Genomic DNA, 19,793 nt, shown 5'->3' with positions numbered 1-19,793 from the left:
GCCAAACGGCAACGTGGCTCAGCTGGAACTGTCTCACAACACTGGATTTTAGCTGAGGCAGATACCTTTACTTCTTTTCTCTTTATGCAAAGCAATCACAGACGGAGGGGCTGGGAAGTTAAGTCATGGCTTTTAGGCCAGTGGTCAAGCAGTCAGTGTCTGTGGGGTCCTTTGTGATGATCCTTTTGATCACATACTTCTTGTTACTTTTCTTGTTGCTTAAATGAGCCTCAGATGTTGAAAGAACAGCTGGATAGAGGAGGAGTACCTGGCTAGAGTGGCATGTGAATCAACTCCGCTGGGGACAGAGTCTGAGGAAGGGAAAGTGGCAGCTTTAACTCAGAAAAAGACACTGAATGATGGCCCAGGGGCTAAGACTCCGGGGTCCCAGCGCAGGGGGTCCCGGTTGGATCCCACATGCCACAACTAAGCCCAGGCACAGCCAAGTGAATAAACAAATATTTGAGGTGTGGGGGGGTGGCACTTCCCAGGTGGTGCTAGTGGTAAAGAACTTGCCTGCTGAAGCAGGAGACAAAAAAGACGCAGGTTTGATCCCTGAGTCAGGAAGCTCCCGTGGAGAAGGGCACAACAACCCATTCCAGTGTTCTTGCCTGGAGAACCCCAAGGACAGATGAGCCTGGTAGGCTACAGTCCATAGGGTCACAAAGAGTAGGACACACGATTGAAGTGACTGAGCACACACACTGCAGGTCCAGGGGTTAAGAACCCACCTTCCAATGTAGGGGATGCAGGTTCGATCCCTGGTCAGGGAACTAAGATCCCACACGTTTAAGGGCAACTAAGCCTGAATGCTACAACTAGAGAGCCTACACTCTATAATGAAAAATTTTTAATATAAAAAAAAAAAATACAGTGAAGGAAGGAGGGCTGCACTGAACCCCTGGTTAGAGGCTTGATGGACGATTTTGTGGAATATTCAAGGAGAATCATTGTCCCAAGTAAGCTCTGTCCTATCCCCCAGCTGCCTTTCCCTGTTAACTGGTGAGTAGAGTTATTTCAAGAACACAAACAATATGAGTCTTTTAAAAACTTACTGGACATGTTTATAAAAATAATTATTTTTAAGAAACAAAACATACTGCAGAGCAATATAAATGGCTTTCAGATTATGGGCTGTTTTGATTCGCCATGCCCTAGAGCCTCCAGCCTACACCCATCAGCATGGATAATTGAGAATCTGCTGTATTTCCATTTTAACACAGTCTCTCTAATACATTTCAGGCATTCAGATGGAAAAACCAAACCTCTGACTACTATTTTACCTTTCATGAATTTAGCACATGGCACTAACCTCTATACAGTCCAAAGAAGCCTTCATAGCGCAGCACTTTCTTAAAACAGTCAAAGCTGTTTTTATACATAAGCTCTCCTACGAAAGAGCCGGTTGATCGTTGGTTCTGCATTCGAGTTTTTACCAGATCGATAGGATACACCGCAGTGGCTCCAACAGCTACAATCAAATAATACCAATAATTCAGAAGAAATTAAGGTCACAGGAAAGAAGGAGGTGGTCAAAGATAAGATTGCTGAAATAAAGAAATTGTGCACATGTAAATTTTAAAATGAACTTTCTACATCCTTAATAAACCACAGTGGCTTTCACTCAAGGGTCTCCTGATAAAAGGATACCACTGAGTTCAAATTTTAAAAAGCAGATCACTACAGCCTAGCCTCATTACTAACCAATATCTAGAAGCCCATCTGCAGACAGATGTGAAGAAAAAGTTACTTCTAAGTCCCTGATCAAATGCAGGGTACGAAGAAAAATTTCCCTTTGCTATTACCCCATCACATAGATACAGATTTGGTAACTAGCTTGGGAAAAGACCAGAGAAGGTTGTTTCCTTCGATATTTCAAAGTGGAAAAAAAATCAGAGGAAAAAGAAGAATAACAATGAACAATTTGCACTCATCCATGACTCACCTCCAGCAATAGAACCGAGACCAAACCTGTAGGCTGACTCCGCAATCTGCAGGAGAATTGGTCGAGATGAATCAACTGATGCCTTCTTCTTTGCGTACACAGGAATTGCAGAGTGGGAAGACAGGAGACGGAAAGGAAATAAAAAAAAATGAGCATGTTATTTTATTTTTAAATTACAACTGCATTCTTAAACTCACGATACGGCTAAAATGTCAAAGAGGAAGAAGGTATGGTTAGATTTTTGTAAATTCAATAAAAAGTAATTACTGCCGTCAATTTTTAAAATCAAGTTTAAATGAAAGACACTACTGTGTCCCCCAAAATGTTATGAATATGAACTCATCTTCAAATGTTCAATCCTCATTAGTGATCAAAGAGAAATAAATTTAAAACCATTAATGAGACATCATTCTTCAACAAATTGTCAAACTGGTAAGTTTGGGGAGTTTTGTCTGTTTTTAATGGCATGCCCAACCTGGCAGAAGATGACAAAAAACAGGGCTTCTCAAATCTGCCATTTAATCAAGTATACACTGAAGGGAAATTTGGCAATACACACTCAACGCTTAAAATGTACAAATGCTTAAATTGACCCTGCAATTCTACTTCTAAAAAGTTAGGCTAGAAAATAATCGTCTATATAAACAAGGATCAAGCCACAATAATAATAAAAAGCAGTACTGTTTTAAAAAAAAAATTTAAAAAGCAGTACCATTTTAAGAGCAAAACCTCTGAGAATACCCAAAGGTCCAATAACAGAGGACTGGTTAAAAATAATGCTATAGCTCTAAAACAAAATTGCATGCCATTAAAAAACAATACTGTGAAAAATATTCAATGCTCAGAAAAAGTGTGCATCCAGGATTATAAAGAAAAAGCAGGCTAAAAACCAATATGGTGCGTAGACAGGTATTTATTATCTATTTCTGTCTACCTTTTAAACTGCTTGAAATGTTTCATGATTATCTTTTAAAACCAGTGTTGAAGACTGTGTGTGAATATGCTGTGCTTTTCATTAAAATTATTTTGGTGTATATATGCATATGAAAATAACACTAGCGTGCCAGCTGCCACATCACCCAGAGATACTCAATTATTTATAGTGGCTACTACTAAGTGGTTATATTACAGGTGATTTGATATTTTCTCTTTTTTGTCCATCTCTTCTAAATTCATACTTCGGGCCAGTCAGTTACTGTATTATTATTAGTGTTCTTTTGACCTACTATTCTTATGGTGTTTTTGATGTCAGAAAGTTTTAGAGTATTTCACGCCTCTGTCTACATAAATAAAACAGTAATTTTATGTCACACAGAGCTGTCACATGAGGGTGGCATATAGTTAGTGCTTAATAAATACCTGTTGAGTGAATAAATACATTCAATAAAATTTGTTTTTTCATAAGCCATGAAAATTAAGATTGGTGAACAATGAAAATAATTACCCACCCCAACTACCAACCCACTGAATTTTAGCTGCTGTTAGTGGAGCACAATTCTAATACAATGAGATAATTTGGAATCTCCTTCAAAATGAACTGAAAATAGCTTTATGCAGCAATATGCATTTTTAAGAAAGTAAAAGATTTCTTCTGCAAATGCCATGGGTGCTTCCAAGGGTATCCCCATAAAGATGGATGACTTCCATCTATACCTGTTATGCACAGTAACTTCATTTTGACAGATGTGCCGGTAAGAAAGGCACTGCTTTATGTACACAGATATAAGCTGGCAATACGAAAAAAGGTTCTGGCATCAAAACAGTGAGTGAAAATACTTTGCAAACAATGGGTTGATACCTACCACTAACACTAATTCATCTAAAGACAGACAAAACCCCAGACTTTCAGATAACTTTTCTGAAGCTAGAAATGTACCATCCTCACAAAATGAATACTAGAAAGATTCCTCTTCCCACACTCCTCTCTCGTGGAGAAGAGTTAGCCCCCTAGCCTGGCAGGCGGGTGACCTCTGTTGCTTGCATCTGCCAATGTTGTCAGGCCCGCCAGGGTTCACATAAGTAAAGAATATTCCAGGCAAGGCCCCAGTGAATTGCTCTGAACCTCCAAGCAGCAGCCAATCATTTCCTGCTGTAAACCTCATCAGTCTCATCGAACCCTTTCATGGACAGGATCAATAAGCACCACCCATCAGAAACTTGCTAAAGCTGCAGAGGGCATAGAGGAGAAATTGTGGGGTACCACTGTCACAGGAGAACAGAAGGAATCTTTTTTTTTTGTAATTCTCTGCTTTTTCTTAATCCCCCAATTTCTACAGGAGCTAGTAGCACAGAGGCAAAGAGATAATCAACTGGTAAGTGGTGTTTAAAAATCATAGGGAGGGGACAGCGGGGCTGTGTCCCCCTTTCCATGTGATTCCACATTCCTCTCTCTTGCACTCGGGGAAATCGGCTTCCTCTTTTAACAGCGACCAGCTGGTTTTCCAGAGGTGCCTAGCGAGGGTTTGCTGAGCGCACGCCCACCACGCTGCACACAGACCCCGCTGCTGCCATCGGGTAGGAAAGAGCTGAAAGGAGGGCGTCCTGGCTCCAGGCCTGCCCGTCCTAAAAATGCAGCCCGCATCAACCCATTGTGGTCAAACTGGCGTCTCAGTACAGACCCGGAGCTCCCAGCCAAAAACTGTTAAGTCTCACAGGATTCAGAGATGGCTTTGCCTTAAAGGAGGTATTTTTCTGAAACGACGACGCTCGTCTGTGAGGGGATTTATTTTACAAACATCGTGGAAGCACAACAGACGCTCTGAAGGCTTTTATTCTCTAATCCCAATCTATAGAAAGTCGAGCAAGAGTTAAGCATAAGGAGGTCCCAAGTCTTAGGTTTCTGACTCCCACAACTTCAAGAGATTGGTTTCTGTTAACCATAAAATAAAATTTAGCATTCCTCAAATTGTTTCCACATAACTTATGAATCCTTTCACAAAGAAAATAGGTCTAAAAGCCTTCAAACTATGACTCCAGACTAAACAAAATTATCTCATTTTGATATTCAGAAAAACGGCAGGCATGGCAGTCAGGCGGTGCCCTGATGGAGCTCCTCTCTGCGAGGCAGAGCCGGCCCTCGTCTCTCGACATGATGCTGGGACGTGACACCCAAAGCAGTCTGTGGCCCCAGCTCTGCCAGCCTGAGGCTGAGGGAAGGAGGAAAGATCTTCCTCCTCTTTGGGGAGGGTGAGGCTTCCCATGCAGCTAAGAAATCACCCCATCTTCTGCAGAACAGAGCAAACGCCAGTTATCTGCTACTTAGAACATTTCTAAGTAAGTACTCTTTCCAGCCTTTCGAAATGGTCTGGTTTTCTTTTTTGTTGCAAAACAGAGAAACAGTAGGTCAGGAACCAGTGCTGAAAAGGCAACTGCAAGTGAAAAGGGGCTGTGGGGCCTTATCAAGGCAACACCAGGAAGCATGTGTGACCCTTCTGCCCACCTGCCTCTGGGCTTCAGCCAAGTTGAAGGGCAGAGTCCCCTCCTCCAGAGGAGCAATCCGTTTGATGTCGGCCAAGGTCATGCGTCTAGAAAGAAAAGCAAACGTAAGCAACAACAAAACAAACTAAAATTTAAGGTATGGAATTGTGAAATGTTCCTCTTCTCGTTTCCCACCTTTCAGAGTCATCTTTAATTTGGTTTCTTTTTCTCCAGGATTGCTGCCCTCCCCCTACTCCCACCTCCCAACCTCCCTTTATTAAGCTAATTAAAAGAAAAAAAGGCCAACTTACCCCCGTGGCTCATATAAATCTGCTAACTGAAACAAGATGTCAACTTCCATGGGTGTAACCTGACCAAATTTCTGAGCTGCCAGAACAAACTCCTCTGTATGGAAAAAGAGTTAAAAGGGAAAGATTCAAGAAGGAATAGCCACTAAATGCAGCATTAACTCAAGGCACTGGAATGAGCGAACATCACCAAACTTTATTATTAACAGTCACAGAATTCAAGTCAATCCAAATGGGGTAAGAACTCTTTCATTCATCTGGAAAGAGTGTGCAGAATGCTTGCTCGAATAGTGACTTTAAAAGGTTGGTGTCACCTGAAGGCTTTGAATAAATGACACAGGAAGCCATTCAGATTGTAAGTCAGGGAAAACCAGGAAGGAGATATGGAATTCCATACACATAGGTCCCAGGATATAATATTAATGAAGCTGTGGAATTCCAAAGGGAATTCTTGTTTTTTAAAAAAAAAATCCCATTAAAATGCTGATATCTTGATCAAAGATTGTTGATCAGCACACACTGTCAGCAGTATAATTTTAAGAATTCCTTGTGTACTTTCGAAGGTCATTTGAGAGGATGTCAATTCAGTTTAGGTTTCATTAAGATTTGAAAATATTTAAGAAACTTTGGGGGCTTCCCAGATGGCACTCGTGATAAAGAACCTGCTTACCAATGCAGGCAACCTCAAGAGACATGGCTTTAATCCCTGGGTAGGAAGGATCCCCTGGAGGAGGAAACAGCAACCCACTCCAGTATTCCTGCCTGGAGAATCCCATGGACAGAGGAGCCTGGTGGGCTACAGCCCATAGCATTACAGAGTGGGACACAACTGAAGAGGCTTAGCGCACACACGAGAAACTTTACATGAGTCCCTCATTCAAAGACAGCCTTGGATTTATTTAAAATGTGCTGAAAATTGTTTCATTTGTTTCAGAGTGGAGAACACACAAGTACCAAATGGTTAATATGTGTCAATGAGACAGAAAACTAGGGACAGAAAACTCTGTAACATGAACTTTGGGTTGTCTTCTTCCCTCTAATACTACTTCACCAAGACACTTGCAGGCAAGAATCCAGATTTAGTCGCACTCACCCTTAGTCACCTCTACATCTTTCCTGTTGCCAGCCAGAGTGCTGTAGATCTTTCTAATGAGTTCCATGTTGTTCAGGAGCGAGTTAAATCCATTAAAATAGGAGAAACTAACTTGATGGGATGTGGTACCTCCAGCAGCCTCAAATAAGTTGAAAATAAGAGGGGGGGAGAAGAAAAATAAACAAAGGATTTATAGAATGAAGAAGATTCAGAAGTACGTATATCAAATGCTAGTTTTGGAAGTAATCAAAAAAGCATGTATAGCAAAAAGTGGCCAGAAGTATTTTTCTTTCACATTAAAAGAAAAAAAAAAAAGCTATAAATGATTTTTAGAAGTAACTGCAACTAATCATGACCAGAACTTGTACTCTCCACACACAGGTCCTAGAAAACTAAATAAATACACATGTAGGATTATAACAACAGGACCAGTAGTAATTTACAGAGTTCAAATTTCCATTGGAAATGTTTTATAAGTTTGTTTATTTCATCTAATGAGCAATTCTTAAAAGCTTAGACATGCAAAACTGTTATTATACACATGCCCACATGTGTATACTTATGCATGCAAAACTATTATACCAACACAACATGCTATGAGAAGTGGTTAATCTAACATTAATATCATGATTTGTCAAGTTACTTATAAGTAGTAATAAATAATCATTTAAGTACATACTTTGTATTGGTAGGATTTCCAGCAAACAAGCACATTATGATAAAATTATGAGATGTCATATGCTTTGATGGGGGTTAAGACTGGCCAGGACTCTTGATAATCAGAATTTGTAAGAAACCATATTTCTTCACAGGGATAAGGGAAACAGACAGCATGTCCATTATAAATGGAACTTCAATTTGGGGTTTCAAATTCTATCCTTCCCTAACAAGGCAAAATATTTTTATTAGGAAAGCACTTCTTTATAAGGTAACAACCACATAAATCTTCACTTCATAAACGTTTGAAATAGCTGACATGAGAGTTTAGATTGGGCTAGGGAAGGGAAGGACCAAGAGAAGGAGCCAGCGTGCCAGAGTGGGAAGGCCTTATTAGAACACCATTATCTTCAAAAAGAGGGACCAGTGAAAATAAAGAGGAAAAAGGAAAAGCTACTCTGAGTTCTCACTTAAGGTAAGCATTATGGGAAACTCAGATGACGGTGAAACATTCAAAAAGTCCTCTCCCTGGGATTAACACAAGAAGAGTTACCATTGCATATGGGTCCCAAATCCAGGGGATCATCACAATTATCCGATAAGCTTTGGAAATTAGATATGAGGACTTCCCTGGTGCTCCAGTGGTTAAGAATCTGCCTGCCAATGCAGGCACCACAGGTTCAGTCTCTGTTCCAGGCAGATCGTACGTGCTGTGGGCCAGCTAAGCCCAGGTGCCACAGCTACTGAGCTCAAGCGTCCAGAGCCTGTGCTCCACACAAGAAGCCACCACCAGGAGAAGCCCGTGCACCGCAACCCGGGAGCAGCCCCGCTCACAGCAACTGGAGAAAACTCATGACAGCAATGAAGACCCAGCACAGGCAAAAATGAGCAACTAAATACAATTATGTAAAGTTTAAAAATAAAATAAAATTAGAGAGAAAAAAAAAAAAAAATTTTAAAGAAAAAGAAATCAGATCACCACTGTGGATGGTGGATCAGCAGGCCTAGAAAAGACCTCAGAATATGCACTTTTAATAACAATCCCTGATGATTCTTAAGCTCCATGATCAAGGCTTGGGAACCACCACCATGGAATGTTCCAGGATACCCTCAGGAACCATGAGGGAGAAGAGTGGCTGGACCCCCACTAGAGGAGAAGCTCCACAACAGAGGGCAGCAGAGACCTGCCCACCACATGGGCCACTGTTGCCTCAACACACAGGGCGCATGAATGACTGAATCCAAGGCTTAGAGTTGCTATTCTGCCGACTCCTCAAATATATCTATGTGCACTTTTTTTTTATTTTAAGGTTTTTATTTTAAAATACCTTTTCTTGGAGAACTTGTAGAAGTGAAGACAAGCATTTGCCATATCTCAAAATATAAAGCAAACTAACATGCAATTATACAGCTGTTTTTCCTTTTTTTTAAAAATTCTAGTTAATACATTTCTTTAAGATATTTCATACTATCCAGGTAACAAATTAAGATACTCACTAACACCCACAAAGCACTTCCTGTAACTTTGGTAATGGATGCAATACCATTGAGCAAAGAAGAAAATGTCAGTGCTTAAACAGAAAAAAACTCTACATAATTTATAAGACTTGTTCTTACAATTCCTTATCTACTGAGCTTATACCAGATAGAATAAAGTATTTCATTAGGGCAAATTACAACTTGGGGGGAGACATAAATTGGGAGATAGGACTGACATATACACACTACTATACATAAAAGAGACAATAACTACTGCACAGCATAGGGAACGCTACTCAACATTCTATAATGACCTCTATGCAAACAGACTCTTAAAAAGAGGTGATACACAAATATGTACACCTGATTACCTCAGCTGCATACCTGAAATGAGGACAATGTTGTAAATTAAAGTATACTCCAGTAAAAATTAAAAAACAACACCCCCTACTTACTGCTACTAGACATTCTTCTACAAAAGGCGTCAAGACGTGAGGGCGAATGGTGACCATGATATCCCGGAAGTCAATGGCTGTGACTTTTCCAGTTCTGGCATTGTCCCTCTGAACAAAGGCTTGCTTTGCATGTTCCAGCTGTATTTCCTACAAATAAAGAAGGTAAATGTATATGTATGGCTGAATTCCTTTGTTGTTCACCTGAAACTATCATAACATTGGCTTCCCTGGTGGCTCAGACGGTAAAGAATCTGCCTGCAGTGCAGAAGACCTGGGTTTGATCCCTGGGTCAGGAAGATCCCCTGGAAGAGGAAATAGCAACCCACTCCAGTATTCTTGCCTGAAGAATTCCATGGATGGGCTACCTACAGTCCACAAGGTTGCAAAGACTCGGATGTGACAGAGCAACTAACACACACGCCACAACATTGTTAATTAGCTATGCTGCTGCTGCTAAGTCACTTCAGTCGTGTCTGACTCTGTGCGACCCCATAGACAGCAGCCCACCAGGTTCCCTCGTCCCTGGGATTCTCTAGGCAAGAACACTGGAGTGGGTTGCCATTTTCTTCTCCAATGCATGAAAGTGAAAAGTGAAAGTGAAGTCGCTCAGTCGTGTCCAACCCTCAGCGACCCCATGGACTGCAGCCCTCCAGGCTCCTCCATCCATGGGATTTTCCAGGCAAGAGTACTGGAGTGGGGTGCCATTGCCAATACAAAATAAAAAGCTTAAAGTTTGGAAGAAAAAAAAAAGGTGAAATTATTTGTATTTCTCAGTTACTATAAATGACATGTATGGATGTGAGAGTTGGACGGTGAAGAAAGCTGAGTGCCGAAGAATTGATGCTTTTGAACTGTGGTGTTGGAGAAGACTCTTGAGAGTCCCTTGGACTGCAAGGAGATCCAACCAGTCCATTCTAAAGGAGAAGAGTCCTGGGTGTTCTTTGGAAGGAATGATGCTAAAGCTGAAATTCCAGTACTTTGGCTATCTCATGCGAAGAGTTGACTCATTGGAAAAGACTCTGATGCTGGGAGGGATTGGATGCAGGAGGAGAAGGGGACGACAGAGGATGAGATGGCTGGATGGCATCACTGACTCGGTGGACATGAGTTTGGGTAAAGTCCAGGAGTTGGTGATGGACAGGGAGGCCTGGCATGCTGCAATTCATGGGGTTGGACACAACTGAACCATTGAACTGAACTGATAAATGAGTGTTCAATTTCAAATCAGGGTGAAGAAACAGACATTATATCTTGAATTACCGAGCCCCACACTTGTTCAATAGCATCCCCAAGTTATTATCTCCTTCCAAAGAGGAAACTTTGCTCAGACTGGTGAATGTGTCTTGAGAAAGTACATCCCCCCCTTAAATCTCTTACCCAAAGAAACCAAATCACTTCTGTTCGAGTCCAAAGACACGAGGAAAATAAAAACTAGAATGAGGCTTGGTAGGCTCAAAGAGGGTTTCCTTGGTGGCTCAGATGGTAAAGAATCTGCCTGCAATGCACAAGACCTGGGTTTGGTTCCTGGGTTGGGAAGATCCCCTGGAGGAGGCCAAGGCCAACCCACTGTATATACGTGCCTGGAGAATCCCCATGGACAGAGGAGCCTGGAGGGCTACAGTCCACGGGGTCACAAAGAGTCGAACACAACTGAGCAACTAAGCACAGAACAGCACACGCTCAACGATCTGGCCAAACCCTGCTTAGGTGATGCAAGTGATCAAAGGAAAACCAGTTAAAAGGACATTAACCTCTCCCCAAAGAAGAGAGAAAAGTTCTTAATGGTAACGTAGTTCACAAACACGTGATGTAACAACAGATTGAAAAGGGTGGTTCTGCTCCGGAAGATGCTATTCCTCTACACTACTGGTGTCTGGGGGTGGGTGAAGCCTTTGTATGTGGGCTTTTCTGTGCATTCCTACCCTCTTCCCACCAGATACTACAGCCCCTTTCCAAGGCCACGGCAATCAAGAATGTCTTCAGGGAGGGCCTTATGTCCCAACTGAGGACCAATGCTCTAAAATCAGGAACTGGATGGTACGTGGCTCAGAGATGGCCAAACTGAGGCAGTGCCGCTGGATGTATGTTTTAATTCGTATGATCTGTGGATAGAGAGCCCAATCTTAAGATCTGTTTTGATATTCCCGGAGATAAGTGTATACACACAATAAAACACAGCCTCCCATCAGAACCCAGCGTGTGCCATGTAGGGGGTGCATTCCTTCTGCAGAGACTCTTCCTCACAACACTCTGCCCATTTCCCAAATGGGCCCTTGGAGTGAGATCTCATCTCGATGAAATGAAAAGGCATCATGGATAAGGGTTTTGAGGACCTTAAATTGTCTGAAGTTTAATAAACTTTATTAGATGATAATGAGGAGTTAATAAATACTGAAAATGATAGAAGCTGGAGTGAGAACATGGCAGGTCATTATTCCCTTACCTTTACTTTTGTGCAGTTTGAAAGTGTCTACAATAAAACCTTTTTAAAGACAAAACAACAGTAAGAACCAGAGTTCTAATTCTATTGAAAAGCCTCTTTTCAGTTACACCATCTGCCAGTGCTGGCCAAGCCCATCCCTGCTGGAACCCTTGCTGGGACCTAATCTTTCTAGTGCCTCTTCCACTCACTCCTTAAATGGGAGGCACCAATCAGCCCTCTGTCCTCGGGTCCTAAATCAACTCTCCTCTGCAAAGAACTCCCCTCCGCAAAGAACTCCCCTCCCTAGGTCTTCTTTTAAGACCTCTCATGGGTCTTGATTCCCAGATCCAAGTGTCTCACTCCTATCTTCTGCACCAGAATCCCTGACAGCTTAGAGAATCTACCCATGGGGTATCTTGTAAAGGCCACAAAACTCCACGTCACTCAACATGCTGTTGGGTGTCCCCCACCCAGGCCTCAAATCTTGTCTCTCTCCTGTGTCCCAAACTTCACTATTAGCATCTTGTTTTCCTGGTCATCTACCTGGAAAATGGTCATTTTCAATTCTTCAAGCTTCTTTCCCTCAGAGTAAACCAGTTACTAAATTAAGTCACTTAGACCTTTGAACGTTCACTCAAATGCATCTTCTCCTTTTCATTCCTGACACCACACATTCAAGCCCTCCTCAGAACATGGCTCAATGGCCACCATGAGCCCAACTTTTCAGTCTAGCGCTCTCTCTGATCTCTGCATGCCCCTTGCACACGTCAACAGCTGCCTTTAAGCATCTCAAACCTGACTCCTACCACCTCTGCCCGAACCCTTTCATCATAAAGATCTGTCTCCAAAGCAAGACTCTTGAGACACTACAAGGCGTTACTCTCAGCCTGGTCTCCAGTACCCAGGCCCAGCCCAGCCAGACCTTCCACACACCCAGGCCTTTGTCCACACTCTTCCCTCCGCCTGGCACAGACCGTAGCCTTCTTCTCTAGCTCCTGAAATCCTCCTACTTGGTAGCTCAAATGCCACCACTTATGTAAATATAACCAGGCCTCCTAACTGAAAATAACTGATCTGATCGCGTGGTCTCCTGCATGGCCCTCAATTATAAGACTTGTCTTATTCCATCCTACATTATCATCAGTTGTTTGCATTCCTGTCTTTCCCCCACCTTGCTGTGCCCTGCTCATCCTCCTTGCGGAGTGGGCAGAATGCTTTAGATATAGTAGGCACTCAATAAACCACAGACGTATCATCAGTGATATGAAATTGTATAAAACCAATTGAGTGAAGAAATTACAATGTATTGAACAAAAAGGAGTCCTCTGTACAAATGTCTCCAATTTATGGGGAAGGATGAAACCAACTGTTAAACACCCTGTAGTGAAAAATGACCACAGTATGTATTCAATTGGAAGTAAATGAACAGAGTCTTTGAATTGCCAGACCCACTGCTAAAACTATCGTAAGCCAAGATTACTCTCGACAATACCAGAACGGGTGTTCAGTTATTTACCACTCCCCCTAGTTTACAACTAAAGTAGTCTTGGGGATCCTCAGATCATTATACCCAAAACAGTATCACTTTCCCTGGCTGCTCCCCCTCCTCAGAGAGCAGGAAGCCACCACGTTGAGACCAACCTGTCCGGAATGTTGAACTGGGAAATGGACACCCAGCTGGGGGCTGATGCTCCCGTTACAGGACGGGGGTGCACTGGTAACGTGGACGAACACCGTCACCATGCACTTTGGTGCTCAATTAATTGTAAGCAGCAGGGACCCCGCAATCATTGGGGAAGAAAGCACTTTCAACCCTAACGGAGAACTTGAGAATGCATTTCCAACAGTTCTTAAGAGACTGGGAACACTATAAATTCCATGAAAAACGTGAAGGCAGATCATGCAGTTCTCTATTAATAGTAGGAAATAGTAAAAATGTTCAGCTATGTGTTTCCCTAAACTTAAAAGTAGCTTACTGAAGATGGGGCCGGCCTTCTGAAGAACATCTGTTTATGTCATGACTGTTTCTTGCTCTGGGTAAGGAAATGAAAACTATTACCTGAAACAATAAAACAGCAACAGTAACAGCATTTCGTGAGCATGCATCACCTGCCAGATTGTTCTAAAGTACTCTGTAGTAATAGACTCATTTAATGTTCACAGCACCCCTCCGATTTAGGAACCGCTCTTAACCTTACTGCAGCAGATGAGGAAATGGAGATCTCACTGACAGGACACAGCAAAGCCGGACTTCAAGCCCAGGCGGTCCCACTGCCCTCACCTTGCCCCTCACACCACACCAGACTGCATGGGAGCCTGGGTGGCGCTGCTCTCAGGAACTGGATTACAAAACACTCTTTGACACTTTGGAGTCTTCAGAGTTATGAGAGGATGAGCTTTCAATTTGCTTTTAAATTATTCTAAGGCCCTAGATTTTTCTGTTGCCAACTTTCATGAGAAAACAAGATAGTTTCCGAAATTTTTTCATTAAGGCTGAAGTCTTTGATGTGCTGGCGATTGCCACAACGGTCTTCCTAACAACAGCGGAGAACCTGGAAGAGAGAAACCACGTCTACAAGGCCCTCTCCCGGCCGTGCACACAAGCAGAAGACTGAGGGGGAAAAAGATCAGTAAGGAGGCCTGGGGCAGCTAACACAGGGCCTCTATAAATACTGAACTCAAGAATGAACGACCTTTGAAACCAAGCCAGGCTCGCTACTTGCGGCAGAGGAACTTCTAAGTTCTCCTCTGACACCTCTACAGCTGATTAAGGAAAATGTAGCCCTATTCAGTGAGGGCTGGACATATCTGAATCCGAAAGGGTAAGGCTGGGATGGAAAGCTTTTGGGATGCATGGTGTGCAAAGCATGGGTAGCTACTGGTCATTTTCAAATGCAAGGGGCCAGAACGGATCAACTCGCCTTGTGTGCGGGAGAGGGGAGAACAATGGGAGAAGCAATAGTTACATTCAAATATTTAACGGTTTAAAGGACTAACAGGTAAAAAGAAGTTAGACTGCCTCTCTGTTTTTTACAAAAGAAAATCGGTGGAGAGAAAATAAAGGGATCAGGTTTTGGCACAAAGCATAGAGGTATTTAATCTGCACAACTATTCAGCAATGAAATGGGCTACCGTGCAAAACAGCAGGTTCCCAGTCACTGGAAATATCTGTTCAACTACCAGCTGAGAAACATATGTCAAGGAATTTATTTTGATTTAGCTTTATTTAATACAGGGGGTCGTGGAAGCAAGATGTTATGATGATAAGAATCTTAAGTCTGGGACCGGAATGGGCAGAGCTCAAGTCTCAGTCGTGGTACTCCAAGTTGGCAGGGCTTAGGGAGCACCCAGCAACACCATGCCGTACAGGGTGGTAAAACTAGACGTCGTGTGCAATAGGCACTTCATAAAAAGGAGCGTTAATTTTGGTCAAAGTGAATGGTTTAAAACCCTCTCCAATCCCTTCCAATATAAGTACTCTGGAGTCTTTAAAAAAAAATCCCTAGTAAGGAACAGCGCTTCTGCTAAATTATTCTGAACCAGCAAGAGGGACAGAGAGATGAAAACCAGTTAGGGCAGAGGGCGACAGAAACAACTGAAGGCCTGAACACGTCCTCCAGGCTGCGGGCTCTGCCAAGAACTTCAGAGACAGTACTTCATTCGAGTTTCACAATAATCCTGTAAAGTAATAACATCTTCATCTCCCAGAGGGACCTGAAGCTCACGGAGGTTAAGTTACTGATCCAAAGTCACAGAGTGAGGAGAAAGCCAGGCTTCGCTCTCTACACCAAGGTATTACCAGATTCCAAAACTGAGATTTTAACTACTAACTTACGCTGCCTTGGGCAAAAGCTTAAAGGGGGATCATAAGTGATGTGGACAGATAACTAGAAAAGAGATTTTTAAGAAAAGTTTGGGTGGTGATTCATATCTAAAAATCAAACAAGAGTTTCTAAAAGAATTCTCACCTTGGAGAATGGGAGAATCTGCCACAAAAGAAAATGCTTCAGGGGAAAGAGATGAGGTTGATGACCATGAGGGAGAAACCTGGAGGGAGATGAGCTTAAGTTATAAACAAAAGTTAAGCAGAAACCAAAAAACGTCAGAGGCACATGTGGAAATATAAATCTGGGAAATGCAGACAACAGAATTTTAGAGGAAAAATGCCCCCAAGAGACCATGTTTACCGTTATTCAGTGTAGGTTATACTTCAGGGACAGTGCATTTTCCTACTTCACCACCTCAATAACCTTCTAAGGAGGGGCTGCCCGTCACCTCCATTTTGTAGCTGGAAAAACCAAGGAAAGGCCAGCTGGGGGCCGCATGACACTAAGGATGAAGCTGGATGTGCAGCGGGGTGGTCTGGCCCCAGAGCCGTATTCTTAACCTTCGCAGACTTCCTATTCCTTTTAGGGGAAGGCCTATAAAAACCACAAGGAAAAGGAAAAAGAAAAAAAAAGTTGTACCAATGGATGAGATCATCCTAGGATACACAGAAAGAGTGGGCAGATGATAAAAATAGAACCAATACCTATAGGAGTACAGATGATAAATCTGAGGGGCCTGAGACCCTGTGGAAAACCCAGAGAGCTGGGGTGAAGACAGCTCTACGGAGAAAGAGGGCTCTTATCAGTAACAGGCCACGGGGTGCTTCCTAAATGCTGCTGATGGAGCCAGGAGGGACTGTGCAGAGGAAGGGGGCTCCTTCATCTAAGGCCAGGGGGCCGCACCAGCACACAGCTGGGCCGTGGCCTCTAAGGCGGTCCTACCCCTCCGCGTGAAAGGAGGCTCCCTTTTTCTTTACATTTGCCAGTGAACTGTTTTTTGTTCCCTGTCTTCTGGGGCATAATGATTAATGGACTCGCCTTCTCCTCTAGCAGCTTCCAGCAACTTCAACACAACCATCAGAATGCTATAGGAAGGGGGGAAAAAATCAAACGCTTCAAAACTGCTGCTGCTGCTAAGTCGCTTCAGTCATGTCCGACTCTGTGCAGCCCCATAGACGGCAGCCCACCAGGCTCCCCCGTCCCTGGGATTCTCCAGGCAAGAACACTGGAGTGGGTTGCCATTTCCTTCTCCAATGCGTGAAAGTGAAAAGTGAAAGTGAAGTCGCTCAAAACTGCTAGCTGTACAGAAATACACTTATACAGGGCTTACACCACTTTTGGCTTAACGTTCATGCTTCTAACAGTTCAGGCCTGTCATTTCCTTAATAATTTCCAATTGGGTATACTTTGAATGCAGAAACTCTCTCTACTTCTATTCAGACACATAAGTTTGTGTTTCAACCTCAACAATGTATCAGGAACCAAAGAAGCAGGGAGGGGGGAGCACAAAAAAAGACCCCTTTCATTTTTTGTGTTTTGTACAGTTTTGAAATTAAAAATAAATATCTAAAACTTTAATAAAAACAGGGACTATCAACAAGGATTTGTATCAAATTTATACTGTTAAGATCATAAAAACTCCTTTGGAAAGTGTTGCTGTAAGAATTCTGAGGAAAATGCAGGTTAATTATTTATGAAAACGAGGAATAAAAAGGTGTAAAGAAGGTTTGCTTACAAAATATGGTATCATATTTTGCTCAATTTCAAATAAATTCTATATTACATCAAGTATCAGGACCTGTACCGCTTAATATGTTAAGTATCATTTTCATAATCCTGTGCTAACTCAGAGGAAAAAAATTCTAGTTAAAATAAAAATCCATATATTTTTAAACTGAATCAAAAAGAGAATCTGGCACTGGAGCAGGTAGAGAAAGCAGCTGTTCCCACTGCAACGTTTTTCTGTGCTGCCCACATTCAGCCTAAGCAGTCAGACTTCCAGAGTTTGGGGTGAAATTTTATCCCCATTTCAATGGGTGGGGCCTCTAATTTTAAAAGTTGTCTTAAAAAAATTAAAATTAAAAAAGGGTCTCAAGAAGCAGTAATTATTTGGCATGTAGCATGTGGCACTGCCCACACAGCAACACCTTGGCGGCAACCAAATAGAGAGCTTTTCCATCTCAATTTCCTGGCTCTCCTGATTCAACGTTAAACCTCACAGTGGGTAACAGCTGTATGGTGTGTTCATTTTCACCAGGATGTTACTGTAAAAGCTTGCACAACAGGCCACTCCACAGAACAGCAAGCTGACAAGCACCACGGACACAACAGCACAATGAATTCTGATTTCCTTTGCCCAGAGAGCAGAAAGTGCAGAGTGAATGAGATGAGCCCTGCATCTAAGTCTCCAAGTGACCAGGCTTTTCCCACACCTCTCATTACTCATTGCCAAACCAGCGGTGGTTGCTATTTGGACACAAACCACGATCTCATCTCTTAGAAAAGCTGAGAGCGAAACGACATTAGCTACACCTTTACTCATTATTTCATCTTGGATCATCAAGGGGTGCTGTATTTATGAAGCAGGACCAAAGCCGTATGGCAGATCCCATCTGGTCCAACTTAAAATCAACATAAAGACCACATGCGTGTTAAAAATGCAAATATAATCGTGGTCTCTGGCTACTAAAGATCCATGGTCTAGATATTTTAATTAATACAGATGGCAAGCTGGGGGAGCCAGGGGAGGCACACACGGCTTGGGTTACTCAATCCTAAGCAAAGACGTGGTTACCGGTTCACTAACTGGTTGAAACAATCGTGGCTTCAGCAAGTCCTACTTACAAAGGATTATTTTTTGTTAACACCTGAAATGCTCTTTCAGTTCCAAAGCTTGAGAACTTGATGTTGCCGAGGTTGAAGGTTATGTTTCTTTTGTTTGGTGATGTTAGAGTAGCAGCAGGGGGAACAATTTCTTTTTTAACAAGATAGCCCATTGTGTTGAAAATTTTGCCTTAAACTAGTATACTTGCCTGGAGAATCCCAGGGATGGGGGAGCCTGGTGGGCTGCCGTCTATGGGGTCGCACAGAGTCGGACACGACTGAAGCGACTTAGCAGCAGCAGTAGTAGTATACACTGGGGCTTCCTTGGTGGCTCAGACGGTAAAGCGTCTGTCTGCAATGCAGGAGACCTGGGTTCGATCCCTGGGTTGGGAAGATCCCTTGGAGAAGGAAATGGCAGCCCACTCCAATATTCTTGCCTGGAAAATCCCATGGACAGCGGAGCCTGGTAGGCTACTGTCCATGGGGTCGCAAAGAGTCGGACACGACTGAGTGACTTCACTTATGTATACACTGACATACACAGTCACAAACCTACGATGAAAAACATCTGATTAGGAGCAGAGAACCTCTGGCCTCAAGAAGGACTTGGGAGCTGCCAACTTCCAGAACTCTGCTCTCTAGGACCAAAATGCCCATTTTACACAAAAGACTTGGGTTGATCTGTATGCCATGCTGACCCATAAGCCAAAATACTGGTCAATTTGATTTAACAAAGAACCAAAATTGTTCAGTTGTTATTTGCATGAGTGTATCTTTGGCATCTAACAAAGTTATCTTGGGGCTTACGTGATCTGAAGATAAAAGCTTTTAGGAATATGAATGGCTGATCTGGGACACACGACACAGCTCTGAACCCTAGGTTCTAGTCCTAGCTCCACCAACTATGATTCACCTCTCCTGATGTCACGGTTCTTCTGATAAAAGGAGGGCCTGAATAATGTGATAGACACTCATACCCTTGTGATGAGGGCTTTCTGCTGGGTCAGGTAACTTCATTCCTAAACCCTATGTGACGAGACAACATTAGAAAGAATTATTAGCCCCACTCTCTCCCAAGTCAGCTGTCCCATTTCTTGGCTAACGAATGGAATCCTGACACTAATATCTGGTCTCTCTACCAATTTAGAGCACTGCTAATTTCTGAAAGACTCCTCTTCCTACAGCAAGAGGAGGAAGGCCTCTAGAAACAAACAAATGTCCTGTCTCCGTGAAATGAAGGAAAGAGAATTTTCTTGGAAATGCCCAGGTGTGTGGGGCCATCAGTAGGGCTCCTATGAGACCCTAACTCCAAGGAACTGATGATGAGGTGGAAACAACTCAACCGCACACAAGTCACTAGTGATTAC

The 19,793-nt window shown here is 42.8% G+C and overlaps 1 protein-coding gene across 1 annotated transcript in view; it reads right to left on the bottom strand.

Moving 5' to 3' along the window:
* The window catches only part of SLC25A13 (solute carrier family 25 (aspartate/glutamate carrier), member 13), a 232,099-nt gene that overhangs the window by 83,463 nt on the left and 128,843 nt on the right, over window positions 1-19,793 (bottom strand). Inside the window, exons 6-11 of the mRNA XM_010839742.1 lie at window positions 9,355-9,501; window positions 6,764-6,902; window positions 5,674-5,767; window positions 5,385-5,469; window positions 1,946-2,033; window positions 1,313-1,471 (exon numbers count right to left, since the gene is read on the bottom strand). Of these exons, the coding sequence (XP_010838044.1) occupies window positions 1,313-1,471; window positions 1,946-2,033; window positions 5,385-5,469; window positions 5,674-5,767; window positions 6,764-6,902; window positions 9,355-9,501 (712 nt within the window). The remainder of the gene's footprint in view (window positions 1-1,312; window positions 1,472-1,945; window positions 2,034-5,384; window positions 5,470-5,673; window positions 5,768-6,763; window positions 6,903-9,354; window positions 9,502-19,793) is intronic.

This window comes from Bison bison, unplaced genomic scaffold, assembly GCF_000754665.1.
Source record: "Bison bison bison isolate TAMUID 2011002044 unplaced genomic scaffold, Bison_UMD1.0 scf7180017864134, whole genome shotgun sequence".
Classification (NCBI taxonomy): Eukaryota; Metazoa; Chordata; class Mammalia; order Artiodactyla; family Bovidae; genus Bison; species Bison bison.
The sequence above is the reverse complement of the archived record's forward strand: the minus strand, read 5'-3'. Positions and strand labels throughout refer to the sequence as shown.